The following is a 15,534-nucleotide window of genomic DNA, read 5'->3' as shown; positions in this document are numbered from 1 at the left end:
AGGCTACAGGGAATGCAAAACTGGAATCCAGGTGTTAGGCAAACTCCAAAGAGATATCCATGCTTCTTATTTTAAAGACTCTTGATCACTTTCTACACTGCTACCTGACTTTCTTACTTGTTAGCAAAGGAGATAACACTTGTTAGGAGCTCTGTTGGAAAAGTGCTTTGCAGCACGCATATAACTAGGCTTGTCTTTGCACTGACTTAAAAGGTAGTAAGTATCATAAATTATAACCCTAATAGTTAAGTGTGGTATTTCTAAACCTTCGTTTCTTTGACAAATCACTTTGAAAGGAGACTGGAATTTCCAGAGGCATTCCCATAACTTTTGCACTTTCAATGTTTTCTCCAATTACTTTGGCATTTTCTGGTATTTATATAAGATTTTATAGTATTGAGACCCAAAAGAAAAGCATAGTCTCTTGTTGGCATACAGCTAGTGTTACTCTTTAAGGTTTGCCAGCAGGGATTTTCTACCATCTAATTAAATTGAAGCTACAAGGGTTTTTTTTATATACATGCTTATATTCCTTGATTATATGAACTTCTTCCCCCCTTTTCCATTACATGTGGGTGTTGTAAAACTCCTCCAGTACTGGAATGGAAAGTTCATTCAGTTGCCTGCAGTCAAGTGAATAAAAATGTAAAATGTAGGTCTAAACCAGAGGGTTTAAAACTCCAGTAAATTCAGGTTGTGAAACCTGCTGTTGGAATTGCCTTGTCAAGAAGGCTGTTTACTTAAACTGTCCAAGTGTACGTTAAATGGAGTTTCAAATGACTTTGAATACTGGAGGACATGCATAGTACTGTGAAAGTTTAGCATAAATCTATTAAAACTTTGATTATTTTTCTTAATTATCTCTGTCCCTTCCATCCAAGATTGGGTTTCAGTGAACTGCTAGAGATGACATCTCTTAAGAGATGTAAAAGTCAAATCTTAACTGCTTGTCTTTAATGATCTTGTGTCACTTCGAGGAACTAACTCTTGAATATCTTCTTTGGAATAGTGTGCATTAAGAAATAGATAGAGAAAGAAATTAAGTAACAATGGTAAATCAGAACTTGAGATTAAAGAAAAAACATAAAAAAGTCAGAAAAAAAGTCAGAAAAGTGAGAGACAAACAGTGCTAAATGAGATTACATGCAGACAGTAAAACCATCCTGGTTTATATACATATGGAAATGTAATCCAGAAATAAGGATTCAAAATACTGGGGTGGAGTAAAAGCTAATTAAAATTATTAAGAGAGCCTGTTTTCTTTCTCTCTGCTTCTTAATTTCTCCTTACACTTTCTTTTTCTTATCTTTTTGTCTCTGTATATAAAATGCATATTCAATATATAGACTTATCTTGACAGCTTGCCAGTAGAACCATAGAAAGCTTGATCTCTGATCTTATTCATCTATGTGAGTGAACATGTTAAGTAGCATTTGTTTTGTGTAGTGCAAATACCAAACACTTCAGGTTATTCCCCCATCCAGGTATATACTTTATTCCCAATCTATTGAAGTATTTAGGATTGGATTCATCACTAAGAGTGATGAATGAGAGTGGTGAAGCACTGGAATGGGTTGTCCAGGGAGGTTGAGGCCCCGTCCCTGGAGGTGTTTAAGCCCAGGCTGGATGAGGCTCTGGCCAGCCTGATCTAGTGTGGGGTGTCCCTGCCCATGGCAGGGGAGTTGGAACTAGATGATCCTTGTGGTCCCTTCCAACCCTGACTGATACTATGATACTATAATACTAAGACCATGATCAGTCCCATTGACATAAAATAATGTGGGAATTAGCTCTATGATTAGCATGGAAATGATGTTATAGATTTTTTCAGAGGCATTTGCAGGTTTTAGTTCAGACTTTTCTTCTGTTGATCTTCTCACTGTGATTTGGTCATCTCTTGATTGTTTTCTCTTCCTTGTTCTCCAGCTGGTTGCACCCAAGCTAGGTGCCCAATCCCTCTGATTTCCAAAAAGGAACTTAACACTTGCATCCTCAAGCTGCTCACTCAGCTCATGTGTGACATCCTATTTTTCTTTTCTCTGGATGTCATATCAATTAGATTGTAGCTCTCTGAGGTCATACTACCCGCTCGTCTACAGTCTGTATTGCCTGCCACAGTAGCAGTGTTCCCAACTGCTGGCCATGCAGTATTATAAATTCTCAATAGTCTGTACCTTTAGGGTTGCACATGTGCATCCATTACTGTAACAATAAGACTGAAGGGTACTCAGCACTTCACAGAATTGATCCTTACTTCATTGGTTATGACTAAATGAGAAGGGGAACCATGATCCACCAGTACACTGAGGTTCCAGATGTCCAGGTGTTTTAAAGGGAAACCTGGTATCGACCTGTAGCCTAAACACCTGTCTAAATTTGACCTTTGAGTATTCCTAGCTTTCACCTTTGTAGCTATTTGTTAGTCAGTGCAAAATACCATATTTGCAGAATAATGGTTGACCCAGCATCAGCTGAAGAGTCAGGTGTGCTCTGACTTTGTTGTATGCTGAAGATGGAAGTGTTGGAATCATTCAAAACCAGCTTTGATTTAGGTAGAAAGCCACCAGAAAGCTCTCCTGTTAACTGAACCATGCCTTTCCTTTCTCTGAATGTGTGTAGATACCAAAACATCCAGCGAACCATTGCAACAGAGCGGACTGAAGACGATACTGTAGTAAACAACAGGGTGGAGAGAGTTCCTGCTGGAGGAGGAAGTGATTCTGAAGCTGAGCCTTCCCAGCCAAGCTCAGGTATGGGGGAAGAAGCTACTGAGTGGCATCTTCAGTGCCATTCAGTGATGTCCTTCAGTTCTGGGGAAAGCTGTATTTCCATGGGAGACTGGAACTTTGTTATACTGGGTTGCAAAAACTAATTAAAAGAAAAGAACTTCAGGCTTGAAACTTTTAGACCTGAAGCCACAGGTACAAAGCTACATACAAAGGACCGCAGGGTATTTTGACATCTACTAAGATAGGCAAAGCATTTTTACTTTAGGAAAGGCCTGTTTGAAATTAAAATGGAAAAGGCATCTGTTTTTTATTCACCTTAGTGGTTGCAAAAATGGCGCTGTCATTTTTTGCTGCGGTGTGATTTTTATCTTGGGGCATTGCAGTTTATTCTCTCTGGACATGCCTTTTGCACTGCCACACTTGTCTGTATGGTCACACCTGCAGGGGTCCTGGCATCAGGTATGAAATATTTGAGCTTTTAAAGCTGTGATTCTGTGATAGCTATGAGCTGATCAAAGTGAGGGCTGCCACTGAAGGAGACACAGCTATCATTTTGCTCAGTAACAACATATGGCACAGGACCCCATACCAGAGCACAAACCTATCTGACTGAAAAATAACCTTGTTTCTTGTACTTAATGTTATTTTCAGCCCAATTAGTTCTTTCATCTGGCTCACTAGATGACTAGACAAAAACAAGTGTCACTACAGAAAAGAAGAGCAGAATGTGTCGGGCAGGATGGGATTGCAGGGAACTCTTCATATGAGTCATATTTTCTTAAAACATTTGTGAAACTGTGGCCTAAGTGTTTGTTTCAGGTAAGAAGCACCAGCAATCAGAGTACTGCCCACTTTGTAACTTGTGGACATGCAAAAATAAGTGTTTCAAATCCTGTTTGGGTATTTGCACTGCAGTTCTCTTCCTTTTGCTCATCCTCACCTAATTTTGTGTTCGGCATTGTTTGCTGGAAGTAGATATGACTTCCTGCCATCCTTTGGCCCTCCCTCTGTTGGCAAAGGGAAAGAACCAACACATCTGCTTGAATTTTCTTAATGCTCCATACTGAAAAGCAAGAATAACACAGAGAAATAGGGAAATCTTTTTTTTAAACAGGTTTAGAAAAATACTCCATGTTGCCTTTTTGTTTTCCTGATCCATTAGGTGTTTTTAGATTGAAAATCTGTTTGTACCAAGAATGTTTAATGTTTGATATTCAAAGTTTCCTTGCAATCCCTTGTTTTGCCATTTAAGGGAGCCTATTACCTACTCTGTGTCTTAGAGGGAGAATTCAGTCCTCTCTGTTAGTAGCTGAAATGGAAATGAGGTCCACGTTGTATCATTAATATTGAAATTATAATGTAATGTAGTCATTACTTGTAAAATCTATAATCATTTACTATAATAGCCTAGATAATAAAGTAGTAATTTAATAGGAATTGCTACCAGTAAGTATTTAGGTCAATTTATTATGTCACATTAACTTTCTTGTTTTGACCACAAAGAGCTACTGAGTATATGTGCCATCTTAAATGATTAGGAAATGCTTTTTGCTATAGATAATTGCTTTGGGTTTAGAAGTAAAAAGTCAACATTGTATAAAATGCCAAGAATTTAAAGATCAAGGGTGGTGTAAACCACACTAGAATAAGAAAAGACCACTCTAAGATCTATTTGCTGTTTGCCTTTTAATTTAGAAGAAAAATGTCAGAAGGAATACAATTGAGATGTATTAATCCAGATTCTAAGGCAGCAAAAGTCAATTCATCCCCAGCAATGGATCCAGTCTTCAGTTTTAAGTAGATAACCTAAGATGTCTATACCAGGAAGCATAGTGATAAGTGATAAGAAAAAAAAATAGTATCCATATTTATTCTGTGGATGATGTTTGCATCCAATTTCCCTGGACTGCAAGTAAAAGTTGGCTTGTCTTTAAAAACACCACAACTGCACACTCGAGACATAATTCTATAGTAGGAAGCATTTTTCATGTGCCTGTAGAAGGTCAAGGAGTTCCCACTTCTACAGAGTTACATTCTCAATTGCTGGGTTCTCGTCCTTTGTTTCATGAATTTGTACAGATCAGAAAGTATCCCTTTGTGTCTGTGGTTTCTTTTCTTTGCCATACAAGTTCCCAAAACTGTGGACTTGCCAAAAATAATACAAGGGACAATGCTTTGCAGTACCAACATGAATGTGAGTGGCTGTGCAGGGGGCTTCCTTAATCCAGTCTTGTTACCAAATGCTTTCTGCTGGTGAACTCCTTAAGATGGACTGGGGAATCACTGCTCTCTAAAATTAGCAGTGGGGGGAACCAGTCAGGACCTGGGTGGCAAAAAAACAAATCATCAGCTGGTAAAACCTGTTGTGTCACAATAATGTTGAGAAGCAGCAGGAGATGTGTCACAAGAAGTACAGAAGAGCATACAGCTCCTGCCCTGCTGCTGTAAGCCCTGCATCACTAACCATAAGAGGAACATCTACCAGTTTGCCATCAGGCTTGTCATAAAAACACAAAGGAGGTTGGGTGCATTGGGCAGGGTGGTGACTTTTTTATACAGCCACTTTTTCAGCCATTCATTAAAAGTTAAATAACAGACTGTGCTTTCCATAGCATTGATAAAATTTTGCTGTCTTCTTCACTTTTGTCCAGAGGTTAGGAGGGAAGGTTCCCTTTCTCCTGTGAATTCTCAAAAAATCACCTTGTTGCTGCAGTCTCCAGCTGTGAAGTTCATCACCAATCCTGAGTTCTTCACTGTGCTGCATGCAAACTATGTGAGTAATCAAGATTTGCTCTCTCTCACTATGGATTTCTGAATCCAAATGCTATCCCAGGTCTCTGTGGAGAATTCATCGTGAATTTGTTTGGTATGACTTGTGTAACAGTTGTCCTTTCTGAGCACCAGACCAGGTAGTGGACTGTACGGGCAGATTCCTCCTAGGAGAATTTTGCTGGGTTTCTGCCTTCTCCCAGGTACAGAAAAGCTCATTAATGTTATCCTTCCAGAATAAGCAGGAACCCTTGCTTTCAGCTTGGTTGATGCTGTTGTCTGTTGCTGCAGGTAGTGAGGTTGTGGCCTTTCATGCCACATTCCTGAGAAATCTTACTCAGACACCACTATCTCTCAGGGAAATAGAGGGAAAATTTTATTAACTTATGTAGTTTGCAGGTGAGCATAATGCAGTGAAAGAAATGCTGACTTCAGTCAGTGAAAAAATAAGAATGAAAATGTAAGAATGCAATTTTCCCCAATAACACAATAGACCTGCATGTTTGCTTGCAAACCTAGTGTGAAGTAGGAAAAATGAAATGACAGTAGGAAGCAGATAGGGAAATCTCATAAGGCGATGTAGTCCTAGTTTTCCGTATCACAGAATGGTGGGGGGTGGAAGGGACCTTCAGAGATCATCTAGTCCAACACACACACAGATATACACACACCCGCTAATGCAGGTACAACTAGAACCGACTGCAGAAGAACGTGTCCAGGCAGGTTTTTAAAGTCTCCTGCTCCAGTACCTTCACAGGAAAGAATTTTTTTCCTTAAGTGCAAGTGAAACCTTCTGTGTTCCAGTTTGTGCCTACTGCCCCTTGTCCTATCACTGGGCACTACTAAAAAGAGCCCAGCTCTGTCCTCATGACTTTCACCCATTAGATATTGATAAGCATTGGTAAGATCCCCTCTCAGCCTTCTTTTCTCCAGGCTAGAGAGCCCCAGGTCTCTCAGCCTCTTCTCATAAAAGAGATCCTCCAATCCCCTCAGCATCTTTGTGGCTCTCCATTGTGTTCTCTCCTTTAGTTACCTATCCCTGTTGAACTCGGGAGCCCAGAACTGGCCACAGTACTCCAGCTGTAGCTTCATCAGGGCAGAGTAGAGTGAGAGGAGAACCTCCCTTGGCCTGCTGGTCACACTCTTCTATTAAGAACAGTGTGACCCCAGAATACCATTGACAGTCTTGAATGTAGTTTAGCTAGGCATCTGCAGGTGACTTCTGAATATTTGGAAAGTCATCCATTTCTGGGTAAGGATGACCTTTCTTTTTGAAAGGAAAAGAAATTAAAACACTTGAGGAATTGCTTCAGTGCAGGTCTGTAGGTAGCTACAGGGGTCAAGTCTGGCTGTGGCACTTTGTGCGTTGAAGCCAACTCTCCATCTCCATGCATCTGCCAGAGATTATTGTCCATGAAATCTTGCAGAGGAGGGCATATATTAATTCATCTGATATTACCTGAACTAGGTTTTGGAATGCATGTAATATCTTCCATTGGCAGCATGATCTATGACGATTTACAGCTAGGAGCAATATCATTTTCATTTGGCATAGCTGTTTGCAGAGTGAGCATAGTGATTCCTCTGTGGTGTGAGGAACAGCTTACAAGAGACTGAATCTCAAATTTATTTCTCACTGAAATAATGAAAAAAAAAAAGTCAAGAGAGGCCTTCAGTTTGAGTTTATAAAGTTGTCTCTACTATGAGAGCCAGAATAATCTATTGGAACATCTGTCAAATGGTCATGAAGATTCCACTTGCACAGAAATAATGGCCCACATAACTTTTGGCTATAGCATGGTTGTAATATTTTAACCACAAGCCTCTATTACAATTTCAAGCTATTAATTATGCCAGTGAAGTCAGGATTGGAAAATATTATCCAGCAGTTGGAAATAAAAGGGAAAGTCTCTCATTTTTCAGATAGTTTATTTCAAACAGAAACCTACTCTTTTTTTGTTTACCCCATGCACCTAAGAGGTACTCTGTCATTGGTAAAACATTAGATCAAAATACAACTTCTGTCATGGAGCAGGCTGGGATCTTAGCAATTTGTGACCATGAAGCTTTCCTGGGTTTTAACCAGGTCATATCTTCAGGGCAGAGATCATATCTCTGTGATTTCATAACATTTACCAGCCCTTGCCGTAATTAAGGGACCCTGTGCTGCAGGCAGTATTTCTCAGCACTACCACTACGATAAATCCTTGCATAATAAAGGTAATACTTGTAAAGGTTTTATTGCATTATAGTGGTTAAAACAAAGTACACAGAAATTGAGAATTCAGAGCTCTGGGGTCAGATTCTCTGGGCAGATTACAGGTACACACACTGGGGCTCATCTGGCTGGAGACCAGAGTCCTCCAGTGATCCTTTATTACTCCAGTGAATAATGAAATGCTTTGGGCTGACCAGCAGAACTGACACGCTCATTTCCTCTGTAGTGAAATGCTCAGAAGGGTTGCAGATTATTCTAACGTTTCCTATCCTGTCTTGAGCAGCTTTTTCCCTTCAGTAAATGAACCCAGGAGTAGATGAGAACACACTTGTCAGCCTAAGTAAATTTTGTGGCTCTCTGTCACTGAACACTCTTTGGCCACAAATATAATTCACTTTGGCCCCTATTCCACAACTAGATCAGCACAAACTCACAACTGTTTCAGTGCATTTAATGCCCTTGGTGAGATACAGCTTAGTGCCTGAGGCACTGGTGGTGTTCATCTCACTCATGAAAACATCTCCTTCTGACATGCTTTGTAGTCACTGCAGAAACAAATACTGCTTTCCAGGAAACGATTCATATCTTCCAAAAACAGACAGCTGAACATGTCTGTTTCTGTCCTGTGGCTATAAAGTGACCATAAATAAGACTGTGAGCCTAGACGTAGACATCTGCACTGCAGTCCTCTTAAGTTCATGAATCCTACCACATGTATTTTGATTGGAATTACAACATAAATACATGTTCCCAGATGTTGTTGCATCTCCCTAGCATCATCGAGTCACACAAGCTGTGTTTCTGATGACCGGTGCAAAGGCTGAAACAGGCACAACCAAATGCATCCCATGTGAGGTGTTGTAGCTGATCATCTTTTTTGGATTTGGGTTAGAAAGTTCTGGGCCCCTCAATTTAAGAAGGATATTGAGACTCGTGAACGTGTCCAGAGAAGGGCAACAGGGCTGTTGAGAGGCCTTGAGCACAAGCCCTGTGAGGAGAGGCTGAGGGAGATGGGGCTGTTCAGCCTGGAGAAGAGGAGGCTCAGGGGTGACCTCATTGCTCTCTCTATCTGAAGGAAGGTTGTAGCCAGGAGGGGGTTGGTCTCTTCTCCCAGGCAACCAGCAACAGAACAAGAGGACACAGTCTCAAGCTGTGCCAGGGGAAATTTAGGCTGGAGGTGAGGAGAAAGTTCTTCACAGAGAGAGTTATTGGCCATTGGCATGTGCTGCCCAGGGAGGTGGTGGAGTCATCATCCCTGGAGGTGTTCAAAAAGGGATTGGACGTGGCACTTGGTGCCATGGTTTAGTAGTCATGAGGTGTAGGGTTGGACAGGTTTGTCTTGATGATCTTTGAGGTCTTTCCCAGCCTTATTGATTCTATGATTCTGTGAAAGGCAGCTGGTTCTGCACAAGCTGGCTGTGCATGATGTGTGGGGTGTTTCACTTTCCAGATTGTATTTCGTAATTCTAGGTGTTCATGTGAAGTAGTTGTTCAGATCAAAACAGCGAGTTGGAATCAGTTCTTGAGCCTGACAGGGTTTGTTTCAGTTCTTGGGTCTTGTGTCCCATGGAATAACCAAGTGTGTTGTTGTGACTCCATGACTGGCTTTCCTCACTTCTGTTTCCCATCTCACAGAGTGCCTATCGAGTCTTCACTAACAGTACCTGCTTGAAGCACATGATTTTGAAGATCCGTAGAGATGCTCGTAACTTTGAGCGCTATCAGCACAACAGAGACCTGGTAAATTTTATCAACATGTTTGCTGATACTCGGCTGGAGCTTCCTCGTGGCTGGGAGATTAAAACTGACCAGCAGGGCAAGGTAAGAGAGTGCCAACAAAACTAATGGCTGGTTTAACACAGCACATCAGGCTACATGATGGCTGAAGCTTCCTTCTGTCTTCACTCGAACTTGGTGAAGGTTTGGTTTAAAAAGCAGAAGCAGCAACCAGAATTATTTTAGAAGCAGGGAAAAAGCTTCAAGAGGCAGTGTTTTGAAGCATAATGGTGACCCTCTAACTTTCTGTGGAATATCACACTATAGCCAAGGCAGCATTGGGCTAACAAAAAAGTTTAATGCAGAGTCTAGGCCTGTCATGACTGCAAAATTTGGCCTAGTGTCTCTGCCTCCAGTGAAGCTCTGCTGCGTGGCTTCTGGAACCACCAGACTGGCTAAAGCAGTGTTCCCCAGCAATTTTATTCTCTTCTGGCTTGTTTACTTCATGATCATTGCATGGGATTTTGACCTACATAGCTTCAAGTATTTTCCGAGAGCCATTCTAGCTTGGACTGAGAATGTCCTGTTGCTTGCTGAACAGGGTATTTCTTGCCACACAATCCACTTTATGATGCCATCACAGTGCTGGCAGTCTTCTTACAAAAATGCATCGTTCCTGTGTGTTTCAGTCTTTCTTCGTAGACCACAACAGCCGTGCTACCACGTTCATTGATCCCAGGATCCCGCTGCAGAATGGTCGTCTCCCCAATCACCTGACTCACAGGCAACATCTTCAGCGACTCCGTAGCTACAGTGCTGGAGAGGTAACTGGGCTGGCACCAATGCAGAGACTTGACAGCAATCTTCTGTAGAATTAAAAGCATTTTTTATCTTTGAAATGCACTTAAACAAAGTCATGGTTTAGTTGATTAGATAGTGTTGGATGATAGGTTGGCCTCAATGATCTCAAAGGTCTTTTCCAACCTGGTTTATTCTATTCTACTCAAAGTGCCTTGTGGAATTTTATCTTCCAAGGGAAATAAGAGTTTTGTTTTGTTTTTTTCTTTCTGAAGGGCTTATCTCACAGCTTGCTGGCAATGGAGGTTTATATTTTGACCATTTTCAGAATAAAATAGTAAATAAGTAGAACTAAATACCAAAGTGAAATTGTGACAAAATAGATTTTAAAAGAAGAATCCATCTTTGACATCCTAGTTTTACTTTAGTAAAGTCAAGTCACTCATTCTTTTATATAGCCTGATACTTCAGCAGCCTCGTGCTCCGAGGAGATATACTCCCCAGCAGTAGTGCAATAATGTGTGTTGAGGTTTGCTTCCCTAGTTTTCAATCACACTGATCATCTTTCCCATGTTTCATGGGGATGATTTTTATCAGAGGGCCGTGGGCAGAGTGCATAAAGCCTAAGTCCCGAGTTTGTATTGTGAACTTAAGGAGGAACTAGTAGCCATCAGGTTCTTCATATAGCAAATCTATACACATGAAGATTTGTGGAGACCAAAGTGGCAGAAGAGTAGACATGAATTCTGGCCAAAGGATTTTCCTCTTCCAGAAAAACATCTGGAGAAATGCTTGTGAAATTAACAGTAAAATTTATTGCAGCAGGACCAGTCTGAACACCTCCCCCTGCCAAATGGGGTTGGTATCAGGAGCTGACTGGGGTGTGAGGTCAGTACTTCAGGACCAAAGGTAGATGAGGCATGAGTAGCTTGGGTAGGTTTTCTCCATCTGGGGTGACCATGGCACCTGAAGATATATCTGAAGATGGAAGTGTATCAGTGAATCTGTTTCAATCATATCTTCCTACCAACTCAGCAACTTGCGGCTGCCAACAGCTTCAGTTTAGTGTTGCTGTTGTGACAGAATTTTTTACATGAGTGTGAAAGTCACCTACATGATGATTCATATTTGGGCCCATGTTTGCCTGAAGCTTGCTAACAAATTCACCATGTCCAGGACAGAAATGCTGCTGAGCAACTCAAATGACCTAGCCCAGAAAATACGCTTGGTTTTGCAAGTGCTGGCAAGGTTGACAAAGAACAATTTGCAATAACCCCAAAATACCAAGTACAGGGAAAGGAGTGGAAAGTGTTGATTATTTTTGAGTAATAATTCTCAGAGGAAATGGTTAACTGTTCACTGAGGCCCCTGATTTGGCATGATGAGACACTGAAGCTGTGATGGCACCTTAAAAAGTCTCGGTGCCCCAGTTCCCACAGTGCTTCTGCACCTTTGTTAGAGTCAATAGCTTCCCCTCTGGAAGCATCTCCTGCTCCATTAGAAGGACTCCTATTGATTTCCAAGGACTTTGGGTCGGTGCCTAAAAGCCCACCATTTGCAGCTCAGTCCATTTATTAAGAGCTGCATGTTCCATGCCATTTCTTCCAAGTATACTTGGATGATCTTTTGTCCTATAAATCATGTCTGTAGGGACACTTGGGGCTTTGTCCTGGCCATGTGTCAGCTGTCTGCAGTCCAGCTGGTTTCTTGGTTTAGCAGGTGGTGTGGCCTCTGAAATCTGTCACCTGGACAGTATGGAGGTCCAAGAAAGACAGCCACCAGTTCTGAACATTACATACAGATGTCAAATGAGACTGAAGCAAAACAGAACAGTGCAGCTTCAGTCACGATTGCTTGTGGGTGCCAGAGAGGGTATAGAAAAGAGACAGGGTAATGGGAGGAAAAACGCTATACCCTGCCTTGGTACACACCTGGCATCCTGCCCAAGTGCCAAAATGAGTTTCCAGAGTGTCATCTGGACTTCCCAGGGACTTTGTGACACTAAGTGATCAATCAAGGAAAGAAGAGACAAAAACAGATGAGCCCAAAGTGGGGACCAAAGGAAGACCCCAGCTTCACACACTCAGTGATGGCTGAGCCATCAGAAATGGTTCTGGTGCTAAGAAATTGTGATCTCAGTACTCAAGAGCAGATAAAAAAGCAAATGTAATGTTTGGAATGCTTATAAAATTCATAAAAAATCTGTTTAATCTAGGAGAGAACAGGCATTGCCAGAACTAAGTTTTGGTAGTAAGTGCCAAACTGATAAGATCAAATTAAGGCAGGACAGAAATTCAGCAAGAACAGTTAAGTAGAGCAGCTAATGATTATATGGGCACAGGGTCTCCTTTTCTTCAGACTTTCAGGCCAATACATAGTGCAAAAGCCAGTTTTGTCTCAGCCATATAGAAGTTTCCAAGCTCCCTGGCCAGTGCAGTAGGTAAGCTACAGTGCTGAAGTAAAATTGATGATCGCCTGCCCTCCCTTCCATGACATCCATGAATCTTCTAAATCATTTTGACTCATCAAAGTGTGACCTTGATTCCTGCCTGGTGATCTGTCTTGTTGAACAGAATGCCTTCCAATACTAACAAAGAATTAATTTTTAGTATTTAAAATGTACTTTTAAAACTCCCCTGCAGAACTGGAACATAAAAATGTGCCATCTTAAATATGGTAGTTTTCTTTGTGTTACAACCTTTAGTATTCAATTTAAGAAGGACATTGAGACTCTTGAACGTGTCCAGAGAAGGGCAATGAGGCTGGGGAGAGGCCTTCAGCATAAGCCCTATGAGGAGAGGCTGAGGGAGCTGGGATTGTTTAGCTTGGAGAAGAGGAGGCTCAGGGGAGACCTTATTGCTCTCCATAACTATCTGAAAGGAGGTTGTAGCCAGGAGGGGATTGGTCTCTTCTCCCAGGCAAGCAGCACTAGAACAAGAGGACACAGTCTCAAGCTGTGCCAGGGGAAGTTTAGGCTTGAGGTGAGGAGAAAGTTCTTCACAGAGTGAGTTATTGGCCATTGGAATGTGCTGCCCAGGGAGGTGGTGGAGTCACCATCCCTGGAGGTGTTCAAGAGGGGATTGGATGTGGCACTTGGTGCCATGGTCTAGTCATGAGGTCTGTGGTGACAGCTTGGACTCAATGATCTTTGAGATCTCTTCCAACCTTAGTGATACTGTGAGGTGGTGGAGTTGCCATCCCTGGAGGTGTTCAAAAAAGGATTGGACGTGGCACTTGGTGCCATGGTTTAGTAGTCATGAGGTGTTGGGTGACAGGTTGGACTTGATGATCTTTGAGGTCTTTTCCAACCTTATTGATTCCATGATTCTATGAAAAATAAGAAATGAGACAGCACCCGTAACAGAAAAGGAAAAGTTTCTGGTTAGCGAGAAGGCAGAGATGACACTGGAATGTAACAGTGTATGAATCTCCTCACTGACTCAAATCACATTAAGCAAGTATCAGGATTCAGAGAGGCAGGAGCCTCTCAAGGGCAGCAGTGGCATAAAACCCAGGAAAGGATATTGTATCATTGAAAGGCTCCTGTGATGGTTTGGACTCCCCACTCTGGCTGCAGCATTGCAGTATCAATTGCAAAGCTGCTAAACCCTGCCATAAAATCTGTCAGATTATCCTGCACTAGATGAACTAGGTCACTAAATCATTAGAAGGGTCACTCTTTTAATTAGGGAATAACGTTCTAATCTAAATTAAATGATTCAATTAGAAGCCAAACTAGACGAGGCAATTGTGATTAAACATTGAATTGGAGCAATCAATTGTACTGTATTGGCTAAAAGATTAGAAAGGGGAGTGTTAGCAAAGTGGAAGTTAATTAGATGGCTGGGAATTTGCTTGTTGTGTTGCCAGAGAACAATTGTTTAGAGGTGTAAGTGTAAAGACCGTGATCCAAACATGGCATTAGCAATGCCTGATGATAGTGATGAAGAAAATAGAGCACCGTAGAGTGTGCCGTTTATTATGTTAAGGTTAAAAGCTGTTAAACCAGAATTGGGAAGCAGAGAAGTGGGGAGTAAAGGTTTCTTTTCATGGTCGCTGGACACATTTTGGTTCAGGCACACAACTCAGCAACACTGGAGAGCTAGCCAAAATAAAATAAAAAAGTAAATTAAATGAAGTGAGATGAGCAAGGAGAGGATCCAGCCCCAGGCTGGACACAAGCATCATACAGTTCCCAAGTGATGAGCAAATACCAACTGGTGCTAATTTTTCTCAGAGATATGTGTTTAACTCCTCCCTTTCCCCCTTCCTACACAGTAAATCTGTGTATAGCAACAAGAGTGTAGGATTTGTCTTTGCCAAGGATGAGGCAAAGACCACCCTTAAGAACAGGCTCACCCACCAGCTGCAATCCTGTGCAAGGGAGCTGGAAAAGAGATGTCCTCACTCAATCTTTAGATCTGCCTGGATGTGGAGAAGCTGAGCTCAGCAGAGCTGAACACACACCCTTGCTAGCACAACTGTCACAAGCCAGTGTGATTTTGACTGTGCTGCCCAAAGACAGCCCAATAAATGGTTGCTCTTAGAAGGCCTTCATGCCAACTGACAATGGAATGTAGGGCACCTCCTGCACCTAAGCTTCCTCCTCCTTCCATGAAGGCCACTTGGTGCCTGTCAGGATCCATGCCTGGGCCACAGAGCAAAACCTGCCTAAGCCTGAGCAAAACTGGCTGTGTCAGTTTACCCGTGGCAGTGTGAGAAGGAGACAAAGGCAGAAGATCTAGCACAGAGTGACTTAGCAAATTGTCTATGACCTGCTTGAAAAGTTCTTCATGATTTTAAAAGTAGGAAGGGTTGGATCAAGGTTAGCACATCTGTCTAATAAATACTGCAGGCTTGCCTATTCTCACTGGCACTGGAATAAGTCTCTTGTCAGCAGATGCACCCATTTCATACTGGTGTGCAAGTGAAATATAACTGAATGATGGAGCAAAATATTCACCATGCACTTTCACAGCAGATTTTTGTTTACAGCTGCAGTATGTCTAATGAGAGTCATTATGATTTTTCATTGTTTAACCTGTGTATTGACACATGTGAGGTGTATTGACATGTGAAGGGCATTGACTAGTATCTTCTTCCATGTGAACATTTTATGGTTTATGTGCTCCAGAGGCAACTTGCCAGTCACATTTAGCTTCTCAGTTTTCATTTATATCCAGTTGGAAGACCTGGCATTTGGCCGTACCACTGAAAATGGGTTGGCACCATTTACTTGGACACAGAGCTAAGGATTTAAAATATTGGAGTAAGGGCAATTTCTTCCTGAAGTGGTTGCCAAGT

The 15,534-nt window shown here is 41.8% G+C and overlaps 1 protein-coding gene across 7 annotated transcripts in view; it reads left to right on the top strand.

Moving 5' to 3' along the window:
* The window catches only part of HECW1 (HECT, C2 and WW domain containing E3 ubiquitin protein ligase 1), a 314,683-nt gene that overhangs the window by 238,091 nt on the left and 61,058 nt on the right, over positions 1-15,534 (top strand). For all 7 annotated transcript variants that reach the window (XM_068152576.1, XM_068152575.1, XM_068152572.1 and 4 more), the window contains 4 exons: positions 2,620-2,750; positions 5,381-5,502; positions 9,352-9,537; positions 10,122-10,256. In XM_068152576.1, coding sequence (XP_068008677.1) covers positions 2,620-2,750; positions 5,381-5,502; positions 9,352-9,537; positions 10,122-10,256 — 574 coding nt within the window. The remainder of the gene's footprint in view (positions 1-2,619; positions 2,751-5,380; positions 5,503-9,351; positions 9,538-10,121; positions 10,257-15,534) is intronic.

This window comes from Melanerpes formicivorus, unplaced genomic scaffold, assembly GCF_026170545.1.
Source record: "Melanerpes formicivorus ecotype bairdi unplaced genomic scaffold, bMelFor1.0.p_v2 SCAF_24, whole genome shotgun sequence".
NCBI lineage: Eukaryota > Metazoa > Chordata > Aves > Piciformes > Picidae > Melanerpes > Melanerpes formicivorus.
This window is presented reverse-complemented; position numbering and strand designations above follow the sequence as displayed.